This window comes from Lissotriton helveticus, chromosome 6, assembly GCF_964261635.1.
Source record: "Lissotriton helveticus chromosome 6, aLisHel1.1, whole genome shotgun sequence".
In the NCBI taxonomy this organism is placed as follows: Eukaryota; Metazoa; Chordata; class Amphibia; order Caudata; family Salamandridae; genus Lissotriton; species Lissotriton helveticus.
Window position 1 is genome coordinate 1794208046 of NC_136067.1, and position 23974 is coordinate 1794232019.

Here is a 23974-nt window from a genome sequence, read left to right on the forward strand (position 1 = left end):
GCGAAGAGCGAAATCTTGTGCTGTTCCCCCGCGAATGGCAGACCTCGGATCCCGACGTGCTCCCGCACCGCCACCGCCAGCGGCTCGATGCTCAGCGCGAACAGCAGGGGGGACAGAGGACAACCCTGTCTAGTGCCCCGAGTGTGAGTAAAGAACGCTGACATATGACCATTCACCGCCACCCGGGACCGGGGGCAGCAGAAATTAGCCTTCACCATAGTGATGAAAGCCTCCGAAAAACCAAAGGCAGTCATGGTATTGAACAGAAACCCCCAGTCCACCCTATCGAAGGCCTTCTCTGCATCCAGGCCCACTAGGACCGCCGGAATACGAAATCTTTCTGCCTTTTCTATTAGATGCACCACCCGACGAGTGTTATCATGCGTCTGGCGCCCCTTGATGAAGCCAGACTGGTCCGGATGGATGAGCGCCGGCATAAGGTCTTGTAGCCTACGCGCCAGGATCGCCGAGTATAGTTTGGCGTCCAAATTAAGAAGCGCTATCGGGCGAAAGGAGGCGCATTGCGCTGGATCCTTCCCCGGCTTTGGCAAGACCGTAATCATCGCCTCCGCCAAGGAGCCAGTAGAGGAACCGGAGGCGGCCATGTCATTAAAAAGGGTGACCAAGAAATCGCAGATCTCTGAAGCGTAAGATTTATAGAACACAGCGGTGTAACCGTCCGGGCCAGGCGCCTTGTGAAGCTTCAAGTTCGCAATAGCATCCAGCACCTCCTCCCTGGTAATCGGGGCCCCTAAGAGCTCGTTCCATTCCTTGGACACCTGCGGAAGGTGCAGACGCCCCAGTTACTCCCTCTGGGCAGCTGCCCCCAGCCTTTCCCCCTCGTATAGATCCGAGTAAAAGCGTCCGAAGATGGCCGCCTTTGTTTCGTCCCGATGCTGCAACTGTCCCACAGAGTCGCGGATCCCCCCAATGTACTCACGTTCCCGCCTGTCACGAAGCTGTCGGGCCAAGTGCCTCCCCACCTTGTTACCACAAGAGTAGGACTGACGGCCCAACCTCAGTAGGGTGAACTCCGCCCTGTTATTGTAATGTGCCCTCAGTTTCCCTCGTACCGCCGTGAGAGGCCGGAGGGTCACCCTCGAGGGGTTGAGTTTATGCGCCCGCTCGAGAGAAGCCAGTTCAGCCTCCAGGGCCTCCCTTTCCTTGCGTCGCAACTTATTGAGTTGTGCATTAAGGCCCAAGCATGTGCCCCTGACGGACGCCTTAAAGGCATCCCACGTGTTGGATATAGAGGTATCGGACGTCGGATTGAGGGCAAAGAACTCCCTAATGGCCACCCGCAGCGCCTTGTTAGAAGCCTCGTCCCGAAGTACCGAAGCTGGGAAATACCATTTCCGTTGCCCGGTGTCTGCCGACGACCAGCGCAGAGTAAGCACCAGCATGCTGTGGTCCGAGACCGAGATGGGCAGTATGGTGGAGTCAAGGACATCTCCTCTAAGAGCCTGGCTGAGGAATACATGATCCAATCGTGAATATGAGTGGTGTACATGGGAAAAAAACGTGTAATCCCTGGACGTTGGATGCATAAACCGCCACCCATCAACCAACCCCATTTCCGCAACCTTTTGCCGTGACAGCTCAGAGAACACACCAGTATCCGCCCTGCGAGCGCCAGAACAGTCCAGCGCCCCGTCCCACACCAAATTACAGTCCCCCATGAGGAACAACCGCCCTTCAACAAAATCACCCACTTTATGCAGCAAGCCTTGCAAGAACTTATTCTGGCCAGTATTAGGAACATACATCACAACAAAAGTACAAAGCCTCCCCTGCACCAGCCCCTTCACCATCAACCAGCGGCCCTCCCTGTCCGTGCGTACCGCCACAGGCTGAAAATGCAGCGAAGCATGGAAGAGGAGGGCCACCCCCTTGTGCTTCGTGGACGCATAGGATCTGTATATTAGGGGATATGCCTTATGCTTAAGACGCAGCTCATCTTTGCGTGCAAGGTGAGTCTCCTGAAGTCCCACTATATCCAATTGGTGGTCCGTTATATACTTCCACACCTTTTGCCTTTTCTGCGGAGAGTTCAGTCCCTTAACATTCCAGGTCCCTACGCTAACAGGCATCGCGAGACAAAAAACAAGAATCCTCTATAACTCTGGAACATGCCCACCTCCCCCGCCAGAAGGTACCCTGGTCACAACACGTATGAAAAGCATACTCCCGCCAACCCTCCTCCCCGCAATCCCAACCTTGAGCCCCATGCCAAATCACCCCGCATCTCTCATACCAACAGCGCCTCCCATCTTCCCTCTCACCACCACATGATACAATCCACAACACGTCCGCGTCACCACCAGCACCCCCCCACACCCCCAACCCCAACACCCCAAACAGCCCCCCCAAGACCCTCCCCCCCCCCCGGAAACCCCCAAACAAACCATCCAAAGTCCACAAAAGCCCTCCCAGGGCTGGCGAGGAGACATCAGCCGAAGTCCCCTGTAGGCCGAAGGAGAAGGGAGCAGTGAAAGTGGAAACAAAACAAAAACAGTGAAAAAAATACTCATCAGTCCCAGTGGTCCATAGTTCACGAAGCACCGACCACTCCGGGGACCGGGCAGGAAGACCATCTCGGTTCCTCCCAAGGTCACGGTCTGGGGAGTCTTCTCCAAAAGTACATCCATTCACCCAGACCGGGGGGGTCCATGCCCCTCCAGCGCCGATCCGCAGCATCAAGTCACCGTCACGCCGCTCCGGAGCTGGCCTGTGACGCCGGCACCGTCGCTGAGGCTACTGATGCCACTGCACTTCCCCTCTCCTGCTGGCTGGCATCGCGTTCCGGGCGCCCCCGCGCCGGAGAGGACCCCACTCTATGCCACGAGGAGGTCCGACGTCGCCTCCGAGATGGGGATGCATTCGACCCCTGGGACGGGGCAACCTCCTCCAAACCCAAGAGCTCCTTCGCTTCCTGTAGGGAGCGTATCTGCATCAGTCGATTCTGCCACCTGAAGATGATCCTGAAGGGGTGCCCCCAAGAGTAGGCGATGTTGCGTTCCCGCAGAAAGGAAGTCACCGGCCGAAAATCCCTCCTTTTTTGAAGTGTAGATGCTGCTAGGTCCTGGAAAAGCTGAGGATGATGGCCCCGAAATTGCAGCGAATCGATGGCCCTAGCCTTCCGGAGGATGCGCTCCTTCAATTGAAAGTTATGAACACAGACAAGGATGTCAGGGGGCGGCCCCCCCCCTCTCCTGGGCAAACCAACGCGATGGACTCTATCCATCTGGATATCCTTCACATCGTCCTCATCCAGGATCTGCAGCAACAGCTCCTGCACATAGCCTCGCAGGTCTCCCGACTCACCATCCCACGGCACCGCTTTAATGCGAATGTTATTCCGCCGGGAGCGGTTCTCAAGATCTTCCATGTGCGCCTGCAGGTCCAAGTTCTGCTCCGTGAGGCGAATGACGTCTTGCTGGAGTAAGTGGACATCATTGGCCGTGCTCAAATCATGGTCCTCAAGAGTCGCCACTCTTTCACCAATCCCATCAACATCACGCCGGACTTCCCGGAGATCAGAGGCCAGCTGCGCCCGCAGCTCGGAGATGTCCTCCTTGATGGAAGCAAAAAGTTCGGTCATAAAAGCCTTAGTGGCCGGGGCCTCGTCATCGGACATTCTGGGCGACCCACTGGTACCGGGGGACGCCGGCTGCTGTGACGATTTAGCTGCGCCGTCCTTCAGAACGCGTCCCTTGCGGGCCTGGTTAGCCATAATGCCGGGCGCCCTGCACCAGGGCGAACGCTCCACCAATCACCACCAGAACCAAGCAGTACCCAGATCCGGGCCTGCAGGCGCAGTAGTTGGCCCCGGCGGGCAGCCCCCCTCTGCGTCCACCACTCCGCTCCTGGCCAGAGGCTCCCAGCGAATCTCCGGCGCCCAGACACCAGGAGGCAGGAGTGCGCAAAAAACCCAGGGGATCAAGGGCCCCCCAGTCAGCTACGACAAGCCCCGGAGAGGCGGTGCGCGAAGGCAATCCAGACAGCAGAAGTCCAGGAGCGAGCGCTACGCACTCATACAGTCGGTTGCAAAATGGCGGTGCCACGCTCCTCATCCAGAGCACCACCGGACCTCCAGGGACGCACCCCCAACAGCACCCCTAGTCCGCACCAGCTCGCAGCGTAGGACCGGAGCCCCTTCTGGAAGTCCGGGCACAGGCAATGGGCATCCGCAGACCCCTCGGCCCACACACCATCCAGTCTGGTACCAAACGCAGCCTTTTGAGCCCCTCAGCAGCGTAGGAGGCCGCGCCAGCCTCGATCGCTCTCGCCCTGCTTGGATCGCCGTCCACTGTTCGCACCCCCACTGGGTCGGCGCTCGTCTCCACGCGCCGAGTCCAACAGCTCCTGTCCGGGCAAATGCGGCCTCTGGAAAGCGCCTCCACCACACCTCCGGGCCGGTGCTCCTGGGCCCCCACACTCCTCCCAGGCCAGGTCCCTCCGCCGTGTGGCTACACCCCCACTGCACCAGCGGCGCCGCGCCAGTCCACATAAGGGGCCCGGGGCATGCACCACCCCAGGAGCAGTCACTAGGTCGCCACCGCACCAGGGGCCGGCAGCGCCCCCAACACGTCCCTCGTCGGGCCCCGTCAGCTGGCTGGGCTCCCTCCGCACCTCCCCTGTCCAGAGCGGGGGGTCACTCACCAGGGCTAGGCTTCCTGGGGCCCTCGCGGAGCTCGGTCCCCGCCGCACAACAGGTGCTCCTCCGGACCCCGGTGGGGCACAGTGGCGCCGCCCCTCACCGAGGCCTCCAGGACCTCTCCGCTCTCCGGGCCGCCACTCGCCGGCACCCCCAGGGCCCACCGGAGATCGCGGCTGCCCCTCACCGCCTCCGCCGACAGCCCGCAGCCCAGGCGGTCTGACGCAAGATGACCCAGGGCGGGGCGGGGCGCAGAAAGAGACTCCTCCGTCGCGGTGGGCCCCGCGACTCGCCGGGCCGGCCTCCGCTAATCCAGACCGGGGATCCACAGGCCTCAGAGCTCCGCCGGTCCCGCAGCCTCTCCCGAGTGCCCCCTCTCCTCGCCGACGGCACCGTGCTCCACCGCAGTGAACCGGCGACCTCCGCCACCGATTAGAGGCCGAGCTGGACACCAGGTGCCGCGCTATCAGCAGCTTTGCTGGATCGGCGCCGGAGAGGCAGGGAAAAGCGTCCTACTCCGACGCCATCTTGGCCACGCCCCCCCGGCAACATTTTTTTGTTTAAAACACGATCATCTTTTGTTTTTTAAGTCAGAATGCAGGTAGCCTCTCCAAAACCGTTCACAAGGTGGAAGCGGCCCTAAGGAGAGAATTTCCACGTTGCAAGGGGATTACCAACCTATGTTGTGTTTGTAACTTGTCAGTGGTTTGCCACAACAATTTCAGTTGTAAAATACTGATACATATCACTGAGACTCCATGAAAATGGGGCGGCTCTCTCTCATCACCTCTTCTTTATGATTTGGAACAAGTCAGAAAAGGCATTTTGTGAGTTGGAAACACGCTAAGAAGACGTGGTCATCCTTGGAATAGAGGTGGAGATTTTACTTCATGCCTTGGAGTTGAAAAAGATTGTCTTGATGAATTCCTGGCCTCCTCCCTTAGAGCGATGGCAACAAACATTGGCAAAGTCAGTACATCTTGCCTTTTTGACCTGTTGCTCTGCCACTGCTTTTTGCCACTGTTGTACAGAATTGGCACAAAACAGTAAGGAGAAAGGCGCAATGATGGGAATGCTAGCATGCTGGCGATGTATCATGCATGGTGTAGGTGCGCATGCACATGCTTATGGAATGACGTAGGCACTATGAATCTAGCCTCCCTTAAATTGCCTTGCCAGAGATGGAATGATTTACATTGTAGTGCAACTCCAGCACCTGCCAAAGTGTCTGAGCACTGAATCTAACAGCAAGTTGTCCCTGCTGTGGGCTCCTATGGAGGAGGCTCACTGGGCTTGTTCATGTTAGTGAGGGAAAGAACACCAAGAAGTCCATTTTAAAAACTTTGATGTCCCAGGTGTGGGATAGGTTGATGAAAAAGATTAGCGAAACACACACGCTTCTTTGCAGGACCAGAGATTTGGAGACTGCCCTGCTTCACAGCCTTCAGAAGAGAAAATTGTTTCAGTGAATGGAATAAGGGAGGGTACCCGACAGAGGGTGACCTGGGCAAAGATGATTGATTCCTGACGTTTCACACGGTGTGGGGTAAGATGGGACCAGTTCCTGATGTACACCTGCTTAACAGGAGTAGCACAATTTACATTGAGCGGTTTCCTGGGTAGGCATCTCTTGTGATGGAATCTACCCTCAATCCAAGAACCTTAAATAAAGAAGTTTTTGAACCTCAACCAGAGAGTGGTTGTCCCGTGCTGGCTAGGGATGAACAAACACAGCATCGAACATCACCACCTTATCAAGAAGAATTATTTTGAAAAGCATGGAATTCAGTATAACACAACCCCTTCCGTTCATACCAACATTGAAAATATTATAACATGAGATTTGATGGAAAAGAAATAATTGCTAAGAATATTTATTCAATAAAGCCCATCCCCTTTCCTTAATTCCAACATAAAGAAGATAATAAACTAACTTTAAAAAGAAAAAACAATTGATTAAAAATAAATATATAATAACTCCGCAAGATCTCATAAATACAAATGCGGTCTGCGACCCCCCTGAGATTTTACTGATTCATTTTCAGAAATTGCCTCTTGAGATCCATTGCTGGCCTCTTCCCCCAGCAATTCCAGAAATGCTGCTCAACATATGTTCTAACCTGACTTTTCCTCATCACTTGCCAATATAGAATCGGGGCACCAATCACGAGCCATAGCATACACCCTCTGATACAAACACTCTCCAAAACGACTGAACAACGATGCACTTGTTCAGTCTTAAAAGGTCCCTTAAATTTTGTCAAACCTCCTCTGATGCATCCTGGTCTGATTTTGACCCAAGCACTTTTTCAATCTACTATCAACATCTCCACTTGCTTTTTTTAATTCCAACACCACCGCTCAACACCCACTCCTTCAACCACGCTGGAAAAAGTATTGTATTCAAAGGTTGCCAACATTTCAACTAGAATGGAGACTCTTGAGTAACACCATTGCACATAGTGCAATAGGCTTATACCTTTTTAAAAAACAATTTCGCTACATCCTGTCTACTGGTACATACCATTTGTATAGTTCCTGTAACCAATCTACTGGCCCATTCCACAATTCCATTGGCTTGTGGATTGTATAGAGAAGTGCAGTGGTATTTAACGTTACAAGAAGACAGATATTTTTGCATCGTGCTAGACGTGAGTTGGGTCCAATTATCAGTCATAATGATTGACAGAATCTCTTCTTTCACAAAACTCAATAAAAGCTTATGAATTGTTGCTGCATTTGTAACCTCTTTCATAAACCTCACAAGCAACCTTTCAGAATGACTATCAGTTGCCACCAGGGCAAACCTCAGATCAGTCTTAAAATCATTTATAGGTCCACTGAAATCCAAACATACTGTGTGCCACAGTTTCCCTAGATCAACAATGTGACCAGTTCTACAAACACTGCACCATAGTATAAAAAACACAAAATTCCATAGACCTATTGACTATCCTGATTTCGACCTTGGCAACTATATGCATGCATCGATATTTCGCCGCCGGACCTCAGGGGTGTCGGCTGATTGGCTATGTATCTCCTGTACCGTTGCTTGTTGCTATACTTATCGCGGCCGGCCCCCAGGGTTGTAGGCTAAGCGCTGTGTCAATGTGCAAATGTAAATAAAGGTCTTTAAAAAAACAACAACAAAAAACAATGTGACCAGTATTGCACTGCACACCAACTCCCTAATGTTTCTCACCTTTTTTGCAATCCTTTCATCTTTCCACACATGAAGTCACTTGATCATCTACAGCAGGCCACCAAAACTCAGATTTAAGCCTTTTCTGTGTCATCATTGTCCAAGGTGCCCTTTCATGTGCTGATTGAGTTAATCTAGACTGTAAACAAATTGTAGGTATAAATCTCTCCACTCTCATCAATAACGTGACACAACAAACTAGAGCTTCCTCCAAAATGTTGTCATATGGTCTAACAGAAAGTGAAACAATGCTCTGTCTCCTGCTTAAATAAAACTAAACGCTAAATATACACTTCTTTCAAGGTGGTATCAGCATCTATTTCACACATGCAATCGTCAGTGGTAAAAGCTCCACCACCCCAACTCAGAGCATCTGGAACTAATGCTACTGCAACCTCACTTTCTCTTGTAACAACTGACTGTTCATTAACTAACTTCCAGTCAACCAACATATTTGAAAGACAGTCAGCTTGGGCATTCCTCCACCCCTGAATATGTTCAAGAATATAACTAAATTCCTTAACCGCTTGCCTGTTCCCAGCCCCCCTGGAAGCAAAATTTTGACCAGCAGTTTATGATCCGTATGCAGCGAAAAATGTGTTCCCCACCAATATGTGTGAAAATCTTCCACCCCCACTAAGCTGCTGCCAGAGCCACCCTTATATTGGCAGAATAATTACTTGCAGAATTCATCAAAAATCTTGAAGGGATGCAACTATTCTTTCTTTCCTACCATGAAACTGGGTAAAGACCCACCCCTGTCCTCATCAGTTAGTATCCACCACTTAAAATGTACTTGCATGTTTCACAATACTAATTCAACACTATTCCTCTATGGATCCCGGAGTAGCGTGCTACCTGCCGAAAAAGTGCTTTGACGCCTCGTATGGGGTAGTAAGCGCTATATAAATGCAATTACAATACAATACAATACAATTCTATATCATCTTTGAACCATTTTTGATGTTTATGACCCCACAGAAAATTGCATTCTGTCATAAGTTTCGACCTACCTCTGTCAACTTATATAAAGGATCCTGTTGAAAATCTCAGCCATCATCCATTTTGAAACAGATTGACCACTGAAAATAGACTTGCTTGCATCAGTGTGAACTGAAACACACCTTCAGTTGTGATAAAATCAACAAGTGCCTTGCATTCTTCATGTAATCCAATTTGGTGAAAAGAATTTTCAAGTCTAATTTTGAAAAATGATTTACCACTTTTCAAAGACAACACAGGTTTATTATTATTGAGCAAAAGAAAAGTGTCATCCACAATAGGCAGATTCAATGATCTAAGATCAACACTGAATCTTAATCTCCAACGAGCCTTCCTAGAAGTGGCTACAGGCAATACCAAACTGGATGCCTCCTCTGCTTCGTTAATCCCTTCCCTCAACATCTTGTCCAACATCATCTACACGTGCTACAAGAAGTACCCTTCTCACTTTGTGCTGAATAAATGTGGCATCTGGTTTAAGTATTACCATATGCACATACCCTTTCAGATAACCCAGTTTCTCAGTAAACTCATCTTTTACCCCCTTAAGAGGCCAGACATATTTTCATTCACCATCATTTGATTAGGTGCTCTTGGATTTTTGACAATGTGAAGGTCATAATGATTCATCCACCCCAGATTAGGAGGACCATCCTTTGCCACATATATTTTTCTTTAACTTTCTTTCTTCTCTACTCTAATGGTAGTAGGCATGTACCCCCAAATTTTTAATTGTCTCCCTTTGGTAACCACCATGACAGATGTCCTTGGGAAACAATGTGAAAATGGGTTATTGCATACTGAATAATTTCTCTAGTAAAATTGTGTACTTAGACTCAGAGTCCATCATCAACTCGACCTATTTGGTACTTATCACAAATGTAGCCTTTGGTCTAAACATCCTTCATTTATCAACCTGGTTATTGCCCACACTCAATATTCTATCACCAATTGAGTCACTAGTGGTACCTTCTCCCACAGCTCAAATTCTGCTCCTTACACATGCGTGCAAAATTACCTCTCCGACCTCATTTTCTACACTCTGTTGATATTAAAACAATTCTTAGGCTCAAACCCATGGCAAGTACGCCCATATCTATTGCATCCTTTATTCCACTGTTTAAGCGAAGCTCTCCTTTTTGAGGTTTGTTGCTTGACTTTAAAACAGCATGAACATCAGAATTAGCATTATTGGTCGTCGTAACAGCTGTCACCTTATTAGATACTTTGTTTTTTCCCATCTCCTTCATAACATAGGCTCTTCCACCACTTTACCATTGTCAACAGCATCCTTAAGAATTGACTTTTTGGCTGCCCATAACCACTCTTGCATCTTTTTGCTCTCACACTGCACAATTATTTGATCTCAAATTAATTCATCAGCCATTGCTTCAAAAAAATACTTCACATCCAGAAAATTCGCAGTCTAGCATTTAAATCTTGCCATGACTGAATTGATCTCCTTGGCAAATCTTATCTCAAATCTCTTTTTGGCCTCTTTGCACTTATTGTCAAATGGTTGACCATTCACATCTAAAGCCATCAGTAAATATTTAAATATCTGTTGTCCTTTTTGACACAGACACTCAACAATAACGCTTCCTACCTTTGTTGCCGGAAATTATAGCCATCCAGTGCTTCAATATAATTCTCAAACATGTGCACCCAATCTTCCCATTCAATAGGTGGAGGGCTTGCTTGATATTAAGATTAGGGTGGATCAGTTATGCTGCTATGATAATCCATGGTATAAAGTGAGGTCCAAAAAATGAAAACACTAATACTGCACATTAGTTAGAGATGTTGCTATAGTAAACCACTATGAAGCTGTCCCCTATGATGTCTTAAACAGCTTGTGCGCACATCAGCGTGTGCGCAAGAAAAACTATAGGAAATGTCAACAAAACTAAAAGTATTTAATGTGTCTCCGTTTGTGTTGCGACACTCCACATTCTACATATATCTGCTGTTACATCATTACGGGAGTACAGGAGCATGCTTCAGTTTGTCGCAAGTCAGATAGTGCGGAATGGTGCGTGTAGCTAAGTGGAGCGCAGCAGTAATGTTAAAGCCAATTTCCAAAAAAACGCTGGCAATTTACTCAGAGATTACTATTAGCTCTTTGCCCCGTACCACACCGGCACTTAAAAATAATGCAGTGTACAGAACTCCATTCATGTATATTCCTGGTACAGCTAGCTACACGTTTAGTGTTGGGTCTTCAAATGTCCTCAGATGGTTGTGGGTCGTCTGGCCAATCCCAAGTCGCCAAAATCTGTTGTAAAGAAAACCATCTGGGAAGGTTAAATAAAGGAGTTTATTTGAGCTACAGCGTGGCTGTCCCAAGCCTGCCAGGGATCAACTGGCACATAATGGAACGTCCCTACCTCATGAAGGAACAAAAAGAATAAACATTCTGAAAAGCATGTAACACAGTACAACCCCCTGAATCTGCTCTGCTACCCTGAAAGAGCCATCACCATGCAGCAAAATCTTTTTTTGATAGACTACTATCTGACAGAATTAAAGGTTGTTGAGAGAAAGACATAGATGAGCAGCTGATGGACAAGGACCGGGCAAGGGTCATTGAGTACTTTAAGGCAGTAGCACTGTAATTTGCTATATGCAACCTATTTCACCCCAGTAATCCTGAATAAGGTTTACCCGAATAAAGCAGACCATTGTCTTAGGTTCTCTAAGCAGATAATATCTGATCGAGACATCTAGGCGCAAACTCCTAACCTTTGAGCATCCAGGCGTCAGGCTGGATGCTCGAAAGATTTGACGGAGCGGTCCGTAAAGCTAATCGCAGCCCGCATCCGGTGCCTCTGCAGTAGCCCCGTCGGTCTCGATCCCGATCTCGGTCGAGAGGAAGGTCTGAGCACCGCTCCAGAGAATTGAAGTCCTCTTCTTCCAAGTCTTGAGGTAAGAGACGTCACAAGAAACACAAGAAGTAGAAGCGTGCTTCAACTTCGCCATGTCCATCGCGTAACGAGACAGAGGAACCTCAGCGCTCGAGGAGCTAGTCCGCGGAGTGGGTGCCTGGTTCGGCTCCATGACTCCCGCCCAACTGAAGGAGTTCCATGATGCCATGCGCCATATTTGGGCGGCTTGACCCTGCCAGCACACCTTTTAGCCTGCAGGCTCGGAAGATGAAGTTCATGTGGGTTCCGTGCCTTCGGCTCTGGCCCCGGTTCCTTGGCCTCCTACTGGACCCATTCACTGTGTCCGCAGCCAAGGTCCTCGGCATCGCCGGCACCTACTGGTGGCGCCTCCCCAACCAATACTCTTTCCCAATGACACGGAGCCAGCTGGGTCGTCAACCGATGCTGAAATCAGTGTCAACGGAACCGTGCGAGTCCATTCCGTTTAACCTTCCCTATTCTGAGCTGTTATGGATGGATGAGGAGGATTGGGAGGGGTAACAGTACCCCTTTAGAAATCCCACAACCCCAGGACATAGTCTGGTAGGAGGAACTGGGTGATGCCAGTCTCATGGACACCTTCCCAGATCTGGCATGCTGTTTCCCCTAACCTGACTACGATGGAGGGTTCATCATTCGCTATGGTGGTGCGTAGGGCTCCAGCGGTCTTGGACATGCAGCTCCCTATAGTTGCAGTCAATACTAACGTCTAGACAGAGGTCTGGTGTCTCCAGCTCGGAACCCTTGATGCCTTTCAATGAGGCTTGGCGGTCGTTGTTCTGGGCACCTGGTCGAAGCCCAGCACAGGGGCTCCTGTGAATAGAATCATTGTTTGCCGCCATCGCCCTCCACCGGGCGACCCAGCTTTCCTCACTGCCCACCACACCCCACAAAGCTTGGTGTTTCAAGCTTCCACTTTCCATGGCGCGTTCCCTTCCACATCCCGGACAGGGAATCTGAGAGACTGGAAAGATTTGGGAAGAAAATGTTTTCTTCTTCCAGTCTAACATTGCGATTGGTGAACACCGCATGACTTTTGGGCCGTTATTCCCATTCGATGTGGGACACGGTTGCGCAGGTGCTGCCCAGAGTCTCGGAGGAGGACTGTATTCTACTCCCTCAGGCCATTTCAGACGGGACAGATGCAGCAAAGTTCGCCACCCGATGTTGCTTGGACATGACCGATTCACTGGGCAGAGCGATTTCCATGAGGACATCTGGCTTTTCTGGGGATGTCCAAGCTAATTTAATGGACATGCCCTGTGATGTCTCCCATCTCTTCATAGACTAAGCAGATGCCCCCCTTGAGCGTTTCAAGGACTCGCAGGCTACAGCCAAGTCCTTGGGCCTCACCACCACATCTAAGCCTGTGTCTGCTTTTCGCTCCTTTTGTGGCTACGGAAGGGAATACCGACAGCGCCAATCCTATTCCGGCCAGCGGGCCCCGCAAGTTCACCAACGTCTGCGAGCCATGGAGGCGGTTAACCACGACTCTGTGATTCGGGATGCTAGAAGTCAAGCCACGCCACAATCCCCTCCTCCACCGGAAACCTCTCCTAGTCTGATCGCTCATTATAATTCACGGAATGTTGGTGGCAGAATACGCCATCATCTCCACCACTGGCAAAACATCACCTTGGACAGGTGGGTGTTGCATATAGTCCGAAGGGGCTACTCCCTCCCCTTCGAGACTACCCCTCCACCCATGCCTCCAGTGTACGATCAGCTGACGGAGGATCACCTTACCTTACTCCGCGAGGAAGTCAAGATTCTCTTTGACAAGGGAGTTATAGAGAGGGTTCCAGGGCAGAAATCAGCTGAGGTCCTATCCTCGGCAACCGGAAAGAGCAACAATCCTATTTCTCCTGGACTACAAAGAAATCACTGGTGACGGTTCAACCCGCCCGTCATCCCTCGTTGCTGCTACCTAGGGAAGTGACCAATTTGTCCTCCCCTTGTTTCCCCTCATCCATCCGTGCCACTACTGACCCTCCCTTATTTGCAAAACCCGATCTGGCCTGGTTGGAATTATCACCGGTCACACGATACTGTGCTTACTGAGTAACTTTCATCCCTGAAGAGTCACAGGTGACTGCCCAATTGAAGAAACATGTGTCGACTGTTTTTTCCTTTGATGTTCTCCTTCTGAAGAAGAAGACTTAAATACACTTCACCCAGAAAAAGTCTTCTGGTGTTGATCCTGTCTTCATTCCTGCTTTTACATTATAATTGTACACATAGACATTTACTAATATTAACCTAACGTGTGCACAGGACTTTTGTTGCATGTCCTGTCCTCGACTTCAGAGCCATCAACTACTTCCTCAAAAAGCAGAAGTTCAAAATGTTCATCCTAGCTCCGGTCCTGTCTGCCCTGGACCCAGGAGACTGGATGGTGGTGCTGAACTTGCAAGATGCCTATTTTCATACCCCTGCCCTGCCTGCTCATAATCGGTACCTGTGGCTTAGGGTGGACCACAAGCACTTTGTTTGCCATGCTCCCCTTCGGCCTCACCAGTGCACCTCGGGTGTTCACGAAGGTGATGGCGGTAGTGGCAGCCCATCTGCGGAGATCAGGGGTTCCAGTCTTCCCCTATCTCAACAACTGGTTGTTGGAGGCAGGCTCATCCCAAGCAGTCATCTCCCACCTCCAGATTACTGTGAACCTCCTGCATTCGCTGGGTTTCACTATCAACGTGCCAAAGTCACACATGACTCCCTCTCAGACGCTCCTTTTAATTCGAGCGGTTTTGGACACAGGGCACTTTTGGGCCTATCCTACCAAGAGATGAGTCCAGGATATTCAGGCTGTGATACCGATGTTTCAGCCTCTAGCCTGTATTTTGTTGAGAATGACTCTGATACTGTTGGGCCTCATGGCCTCCTGCATCCTGCTAGTGGATCACGTTCGGTGGCGCATGTGGGCTCTGCAGTGGGGCCTGAAGTTCCAATGGGAACAGCATTGAGGAAATCTCACTGACCTGGTTTGGATATCAGAGGGCACTCCGACAGATCTGCAGTAGAGATTGGGTCAGAGGCAGACCCATCTCCCGTCCCCACCTAGATCTCACAGTAGTGATGGATGCGTATCTTCTGGGATGGGGCGGCCATCTGAGGGAGGTGGAGATCAGAGGACTCTGGTCTCCGGCAGAAGCCAAGCTCCATATCAACCTATTGGAGCTTTGTAGACTCCGATTGGCACTGAAAGCCTTTTTACCTTCCATCAAAGGAAGGCTAGTTCAGGTGTTTACAGACAACACTACTACCATGTAGTACTCCAACAACAAGGGCGGAGTGGAGTCGTGGACACTCTGTCAATATGCCTTGCGCCTCTGGACTTGGTTGGAACAACAGGGCATTTCCCTGGTGGGCAAGCATCTGGCAGGTTCTCTGAACGCCTGAGCAGACAAACTAAGACGAAGGTTCCTTGCGGATCACAAGTGGCGTCTCCATCTAGAGGTGGTACAAGGTCTCTTTCAGTGGGGGAATAGTCTTGGTTAGTTCTGTTCGCCTCCAAAGAGAACGCGCAATGTCAGCAGTTTTGCGCGTTGGACTTTCCAAGGCTACTCTCGCTCGGCGAAGCTTTTCATTGCAAGTGGAGCTCAGGCCTCCTGTACTCCTTTCTGCCCATACCACTCCTGCCCAGAGTGCTCAAGAAGATCAGGAGCGACCGGGCACAAGTTATTCTTGTGACTCCGGATCGGTATACCGAGCTTCTGGATATGAGCATCGATCCTCCGTTCAGGGTACCTCTTCAGGAGCAGCAGCAGGGGAGGGTCCTCCACCCGAACCTGTCCACTCTCTGCCTCCTTGTGTGGAGATTGAGCTGCTGAATTTGACAGCTTGGACCTTCCTCCCAAAGTTTGTGAAGTTATTCTGGCAGCCAGGCATCCGCCCACCAAATCGGTATATGCCTGCCGATGGAACACATTTTTTAAATATTGTACAGCATGGTCTGTTGACCCCTTATCTGCTTCTCTGGCAGATAGTCTCTTGTTAATCCTTTGCATGGCCCAGCAGGGCTCTTCTCTCGATACTCTGAAGGGCTGCTTTTCGGCCCTCTCAGCCTTTCTTCAGCTGCCAGATCAGCCTTCGCTTTTTAATTCCCCTCTGGTGCAGAGGTGTATGAAGGGGTTAACCCACTTGTTTCCCCCTTCTCCTTTTCTTATGCTACAGTGGGCCCATAATTTGGTCCTTACTTTCTTGATGTGCGCACCGTTTAAGTCATTGCACAACTGCCCTCTACAGTTCCTCACTATCAAAACAGCTTTTTTGGTGGCAATTACTTCTGCCAGGAGGGTGAGCGAACTGCAGGCACTGTCATTACAGCCTCCTTACCCGACAGTCTTTCCGGATAAAGTGGTACAAAGAACTAGTTTATCCTTTTTGCCCAAGGTTGTAACTCCCTTCCATCTGGGACAGTCTGTTACTCTACCCACCTTCTATGCACCTCCGCACCCTTCCAAAGAAGAGGGCGTCTCCACTGTTTGGACCCTAAAAGAGCGTTATCATTTTACCTTGATCGCACTAAAGGGTTGTACGGCTTTACAACGCGTGCTTTTACACCGCGTGCCGTTACAACGCGGTTTAATCAACGCAAGTTGTTACCACGAATTGCGTTGGAGGGGGTGCGGACTTAGGAATTTTTAAATTTACTATTCAAACACCAGCCTACGTACAGTAGGGAAGGTGTTGGGTAGTAAATTAAAAAATTCCTTGTCCTGCAGCGCCATCCAGCGCAAGTCGTGGTAACGACTTGCGTTGAAAAAAAACGCGTTGTAACAGCCGCGTCGTAAAGGCTGTTCCCCCACTAAAGAGTTCCCGGGTGGATGACCAGCTCTTTATATGGAACAAGGGAGCAAAGAAGGGGTGTACTGTTCAAAATTGAACTATCTTTCATTGGGTTATCCTCTGTTTAAAAATATGTTACGCCTTGGCAAAGAAGCAACCTCCTGAAGGCCTTAGGGCCTATTTCATCAAGACGAAGGCAGCCACCACAGCCCTTCAGTGTGGGGTTCTAATTACTGATATCTGCCAAGTGGCCACGTGGGCGTCTCTGCACACGTTTGCCAAACAGTAATGCCTGGATTCTCAGGTTTGCAGGGAAAGCTTGTTTGGATGCTCTGTTGTGCAGGCTTTTCTGGTCTAAAACTTTCTGCAGTCCCTCCTCCTGGGGAGGTATTGCTTGGGTATCTGTTGAAAGGTAAGGAATCGGCATCTAGATGTCTCTATCAGATTGACAAGTTGTTTATCTTCGGTAACACCTTATCTGGTAGAGACATGATCTACCTGCAGATTTGTTACCGACACACCCATCCTCCCTGCACTGTGGATTTGTTTTTAGTGTGGGGCCTGGTCCCCTTCAGGGTCCTAGCTTCTTTTTTAACAAACTCTAGCCAGTCACTTCATGGCTCCGTGCTTCTGGCGTGGAAAGTCGTGAAAAGTACTGCTGTCAGCGCGCTGGAGTGGCCTCTATATTGACGATGCGGACGTCACCAAGACGACGAACATGGTGCTGACGATTTCACGCAGTGTCAACCGATGCCACCTACCGGCGCACAGGAGTACTGCTAAGAATAATCTTCTGGATCCAGCTTGGCCTTTGGAAGTTCAAAGGTAAGGAATCTGCGGATAGATCATGTGTCTACCAGATAAGGCTTTACTGAAGGTAAGTAACTTGTCCATTTATATTATAAGGTATTGCAGGATAGTGAGAAACTACTAGAAAAGCATTGCGCGGCAGTTGCAGTGAATGATTGAAGGGGAATTCATAGTTAACAACAAAACACTGTTAGCTGGGACTGCACCCGAGACAGAAGATAGGGAAATTAAATGGAATATGCTGGCACTGTCTTCATTACTTGAACAACGGTGCATGGCCATTAATTGGACACACAGTGAAGATCCTTCATGTGTAAAGACCTGACTGAGTGGCTATTCGCTGAGGAACTGTGTATGTATAGCATCTGAATGAGCAAGACATTGATCAAAGGTAATAGAGATTGGAGAGTGGTGTAAAAAAACAGATTGTGATACAGACAGTGACCCAAATGAGGGTGAGACGGGTTCCTGAAATAGCAGTAGGTGTACAGAAATGTTAATGGTATTTTTTTAGTGCAGTCAATTTGAGAAAGGGTGTTTGTGACGTTGTGGTCCACTTATTTCCTTGAAATACCTCTACTACTAGGGCTCGACTCTTGTGTGAGCTCCATTGTACTGGTTTACTGAAAAAACAATAAATTGCTTTAAACAAACATCTGTTTGGTTGATTATATTTCTTGTTCGTCAAAGATTTTTTTATTTCTTTCTTTTTTGTCTAGGTGGAAGATGAGTACCTGTTTGAAAAGGGCGACGCAAACTTTTGGGCAGAAAAACTCGTTTTTGTCAGACTGACAAGCAAGCACCTAAGGTCCCTGCTTCCCTTCAGTGCTGTGGGCTCAGATGAAGTCAGCCAGTTGTTCCAAAAGGCTAATTCCCAAGCCCAGCTTGTTGCCCAACTTATGAATGACTTGCCGCCAGCACCACAGTTTTCAAAGACTGCAGAATTCACTAGACTACTTATTCAGAAGGAAAGGATTTCGGCGTTTACCAATATACTAAATATCCTTAAAAACGGGGTGGGCAATCAACCAGAGGTGCCCGAATGATTAAAACCTGCTGTCAAGGAAGCAACAAGCCTTTGCCGCGTTCTATCAAGTCCAGAGTTCTCAAAATGTCCAGTGTCAAGCGTGTGTAGTTTATCCAGTCCTGATTTGTAGATTTGCTTTTCCTGCTATAAATGCAGGATTACAAGAACGAGAATCCAAATTAAAAATGTTTTACAAACTAATAAGCCTGGATGAGCTACTCCAGACAAGTGGCAGGTGTGAGCGCTTAAAGTGGAAGAACATGACTGATAGGTATGCAGCCTAGACCAAAAGTCATGATTACTATTGGAAATGATGTTATGTTTATTTTGGGTTTTGCAATATAGCAAACGTGGCATGTATCTAAAATTCGAAATATTTGTCTGGAAATGAAGTCCCTTATAGTTGTCCAAGCTGATTCGAAGGGAGCAAGGGCATTTGTCTGGTAAAAAGCCCCAAATCAGTCTTCAGAACATGCCTTCCGAGCTACATGTGATATTTTGTACATGAAATACTATTGGACTGTGCGGTCAAGGGATATTTCTTTAATATGTATTGACTGGCCTTCTTCTGGACGAAATTGTGTACTGTAGCTACTGTACAAAGAGTCTTAACAAGTTCTATTGTAGATGTAACTCTGTGCAGGCTCCTGTGGCCTGCAGTGAACCTGTTTTAGAAGCGCCTGGTAGTTTCTGTACCTTTTATTATTATGGACGCTGGCAGCAAATCAAGCATTGTTCATTTTTTACATACTTTACTAAAGAAATGTGCTATCTTTTAAATACCTCAAGGACATTTTTATGTATGCCATATTATGACTCTTGCTGTATAGTATCACAATCACTTTTCAATTTCTACAAATCGTAACCATTTGCCTTTTTTTATGGGTTACTTTTAAAGGGAACTATTTAGTATCAAAGCCATTGTACATTCCTTGTGATAGGCTGTCGAAGTGATGCCCCGAAATTAAAAGGAATATTACAGCTCACCTAAAACAGAAAGCACACATTTCACGACATTTGATATTGTGCCCAAATTATTTTATATATTTCATTTTTAATTGTCCTGGTTTGAAACATCCTCTTCCCGTAATGCGATGTCCTAGTGCTAACCATTATCATTTGAGTTTGCTAATATGGAGAATTTAAATATTTGACTGATTTCTTATCGCGTTGTCCACTGTCTGATTTAACTGAATGCACGTTTACCAATTTTAAATTCCAGATTGTTTTGGTTTGTATAATAATACTGTAGAGAACTAATTCTGTTTACCGGTGCCGCTTTTCTAGAGTTCATGGTGCCGGTAGGTGGCGCCATGGCACTTGGCAAGAGTACTCGGATTTTCAGAAGTCTGTCCTGCATGTGGATATGTGGATGAGGCATTTTCGGAATTGGATGCCCGTTTGCAAATTATAACTAATTACTTTGCCGCGCTTAGTTTTTTCAACTTCTGTAAGAAAAAAAAACATAAGTTACTTGATCTTGGCTTTCTTAAGGATAGCTGTGGGCCCGAGCATACCAAACTTTTTAAGACTTAGCGGAATTGTTTCAGGACAGGTTGTACAATATCGAAATCGAAACTGAATGTGCTTGAATGTCAACTAAAAAACATTTAGCGTGTTTTAGTAAAGTAGTGTATAATTTAAGAACTCAAGACAGACAGTGTCATTTATGAATCGCGTGATTATGTCTTGTGGGTGAATTATGCTTGCACTCCCCGGCTCAAAAGAGTGAGTCCTCCCCAGGTACACACAGTAAACTCTTTAACTTCCCTCCAAATCGAAAGATCTTTTCTGAGACCCTCAAGAAACCCTTTTTAAACCCGCATTACTAATGCCGTAGGTCAACCACTGGCACTAGGGGTATCAAAATCAGTGCTAAGAACGCTGTTTCTGCCTATTTTTTGTTTTGTTTTACTGACAGTGAATAATATGTTATTATTTACATTTAGTGTAATAAAACATGGAATTCGAAACGCTTGAATGGAATCTTCGCTGGCAGTCGAGGTAAGTAAAACAATGTTTTTAAATGAGTGTTGTGTGCGTACTTGTGGATACGTGTGTGTGAGAGAGCCTGTGTGAGTGTGTTTGTGAGTGAAAGTAAACGATTGCACGGAACGACAGGTAGTGAGTGGGAATGAGTGAAAATGAATGGCAGCGACTATGAGTGAATGAATGTAAGAGTGACCAAGTGAGTGAGAGTGGATGAGGGACAATGAATACAATTAAGTGTTTGGGAATGTTGGGGTTCGAGCGAGAATGAGCAACAGTTACACTCAAAGTGAGAACGTATGATTGAGGAAGTGAATGTGATTGAGTGAATCAATGACTGAGGAGAGTTATAGTGGATGATAATAAGGAAATTAGAGTGTGAGGGAGAGTATGCGTGAGCGCACAAGTTAGAATGAATGAGTGCAAGTGAGTGAAAGTGATAGAATGTAAGTGAGTGAGAATGAGGTTTTATTCTTGCGAGTCTGCCTTGGCCCTTGTATGTTGAAGGAAATACTTGGCTTTTGGCGCTACCCAGGGCAAAATACTGGCGCTGGCATACTCAAGATAGTTCTTAAAATGACAGGCACCTGTGACAAAATACTTGAACTGGCATAACAGAGGGTAATACTTGGCATATGGCACATCCACAGAAAATGATTAGTGCTGGCACACTGGAGGTAATTACTGTGGAAAATGCTGGTGCTGGCATACTTAGGGATGTAGAACCGGCTTTTTGGAGACCTCTCCCCCACTAAGAGAGTCAAAGCCAGTGGTGCAGGGCACACCTTAGAATCTACGGGTTCTCGTTGTTCAAGTCATACATTACCAAAGAGACCAGGACAACCAGCCGTGGAGGGAAGTAAGTAATTTATTAGCTCGTGCTAAGGACAGAGGTCCCAGAATGATACAAAGACAATTCTACGCAGACTGCTGTTTTACTCCACAGCTTACACATATTTATAGCGCTAGCCACGCCCATTTGTACAATACACAGTTCCGCATTTTGATAAGTTCCTCATTCTGACAAGTTCTTAGTCAGTCTTGTGGTGCAATCGTGGTCAGGGGACATCTGTTCTCTGATTGCACAATGTCCACAGCCCTGTGCTTCCTTGCCCAACTGGTGTGGTCATGGGGCACAGCCTCGTGCTTCCTCTATCAGTTGGTGTGGTCACAGGGGAGTATAAAGGGGGGTTTTACCCAGTTGGAGTCCCTGGGACCTGGGTAGACTATGTGTTATGAGGAAGGGGTCCCATAAGGATGAGAAACACAAAATATATCAAAAATGAAGAAAGCAATCAAAATAGACCTTGAATTACACCACCATGTTTTAATCACAATGGAGATGAATAACGAATAAAGACATTAATCACGTGTTGGAAATGGACAGGTGGAGCAATGCCCCAGGGAAGGGGGGAAGAGTGCGTGATGGAGTGAGGATACTGTGATAAGGAAGGGTTGAAGTGACAGATTAATCAAAACTTTAAAACACAAATAGTTTTGATGGTTACATACAATGTACAAGAACAAAAAACTTGGATATTCAAATCAAACTGTGTTATACTCCACACAATGCTATCCCGGGAGGCAGGCCATATAAACAATGTGCATCCAGGAGCGCAGCGGACGAGCGCAGCGGGCGCGACGAGTGCGCGCCAAAGTCGCGCACAAGTCAAGCCCGTCTGCGCCCGTCCGCGGCAGACCGGGGCTCGGGGCCAGAACCCCTGGTCAAAAATACAAATACACCGCTGCATCGCTGCTGTCATTGAGACCTTCTGACAGCGCCAGCTTCCCCCCACCCGCTCACATTCTAAAGCGCGCCGCCACGTATGGTATTTTAAAGCCTGACTTTATGCTTGCAAAAGCCTGCAAGCCCTCACTATGGTCTGCCCCTTTATCCCCACGTGTGCCTCAGACTACTCTCAAATGTTTTTACCTAAACACCAGGTCCATGGTAAAACATCACTTGGACATCTTCCTTCTGCTTCAGGCCGAACAACCAGATTTTCTATGTTTATCTGAGACTTGGCTTAATGAAGCATCCTTACCTGACATCCTGGCGGCAGTCCCCGCTGAGTACTACATACTGCATGTTGATAGGCCAGTTGGTAAAAGGGGCGGAGGGGTTGCTGCGATTATTCGCAAAAACCTTAAAGTCTCCCTCTTACCATCTTTTGATCTGATAGGATCAGACAATTTAATTTTTAAAATGGATATGGACACGGGATCACTTCTTGTAATCCTCATATATCGCCCCCCTCAAAACATGCCCACCTTTGCTGCATCCCTAGCGGGACAACTTGCCCCCCTGATTATTACCCATGACAAAATTGTACTGCTGGGAGATTTTAATCTCTGGTTGGACTCGGTGGAGTCTGACTCTCAGGCAGCCACACTGAAAGAAACTTTTTTGGACCTTAATCTCATTCAACACATTCACCTCCCTACCCATGAGAAAGGGCACAGCCTTGACCAAATTTGGTCTCAAAACATCTCTTTGGCAATTAATTCCATCTTGCCTTGCATCTGGTCGGATCACTTTTTGATCAATTTCAGCATGACCATTGCAAAAAACAGTAAACGTGTGTCTCAACAAGGTGGGAAGGCAAGAATGTGGAAGAAAGTTGTTATTCCGGCCTTTCTTGAATCGCTAACCTCCACCTGTCCATCATTTGATCAGGACATTGAAAAATCAGAAGAGGCTTTCTCAGAGTGGCTACTCCAGGCAGCTGAAGCCCATGCTCCCTGTATTAACTTCTCCCGCTCTCGCCCCAATGACGCTCACAGGTGGTTTACACCTCACCTGAAAACCCTCAAACTTAAGGTTCGTCAAATGGAGCGCAAGTGGCGCGTAGCCTATTTAGAACACGATAGAGCCAACTTTCGTAATGCTCGCAGGGACTATCAAAATCACATTCTAAAATGCAAAACTAACTATTTCTCGGACAAAATTCTCAAGGCCCAAAATAAGTCAAAAGAGCTGTTCAATATTGTGGAAAATCTCAGCTCTAGTGACAGAACTTCTCTTCCGATGGTCCCCACCCAAGAATTTTGTAACACACTTAATTCTTTTTTCTTTGATAAAATTTGTACTATCAAGCAAAGTATTCCCATCACTCAGCCCCCTTTTTTGTTTGCAGACACTCTGTACAACTCTGCCACCTTAGACTCTTATCCCCTCATAGACAATGTCAAATTACTCAAACTTTTAACCAAAGTCAAAACTGGCTCCCCCGATGACATTTGTCCCCCTCACATTCTGAAACAAGTGGGCACCAATCTTCCCGGGTGTCTACTCTCTTTACTGAATGGGTCTCTTGTACAGGGCAAAGTTCCACGTAGTTTGAAAAAAGCTCTTCTCGTTCCCCTCATAAAAAAGGCAGGAGCAAACCCGCTAGATCCTATTAACTACAGACCTATATCGTTGCTGCCATACTGTGCCAAACTTCTGGAGTCACATGTTTGTGAAAGTATCTCCAGCTTTCTGGAAAAAACCGAGTATCTGGCACCGAATCAAGCAGGGTTCCGACCTTGCCATTCTACCGAGGCGGTCATTCTCTCGGTGCTAAATACTC

The 23974-nt window shown here is 48.0% G+C and overlaps 1 protein-coding gene across 1 annotated transcript in view; it reads left to right on the forward strand.

Moving 5' to 3' along the window:
- THADA (THADA armadillo repeat containing) overlaps positions 1-19578 on the forward strand; it is a 1377633-nt gene extending 1358055 nt beyond the window's left edge. The window contains exon 39 of the mRNA XM_078649688.1: positions 18106-19578. Coding sequence (XP_078505814.1) covers positions 18106-18432 — 327 coding nt within the window. The 3' untranslated portion in view covers positions 18433-19578. The remainder of the gene's footprint in view (positions 1-18105) is intronic.
- Positions 19579-23974: the final 4396 nt, after the last annotated feature.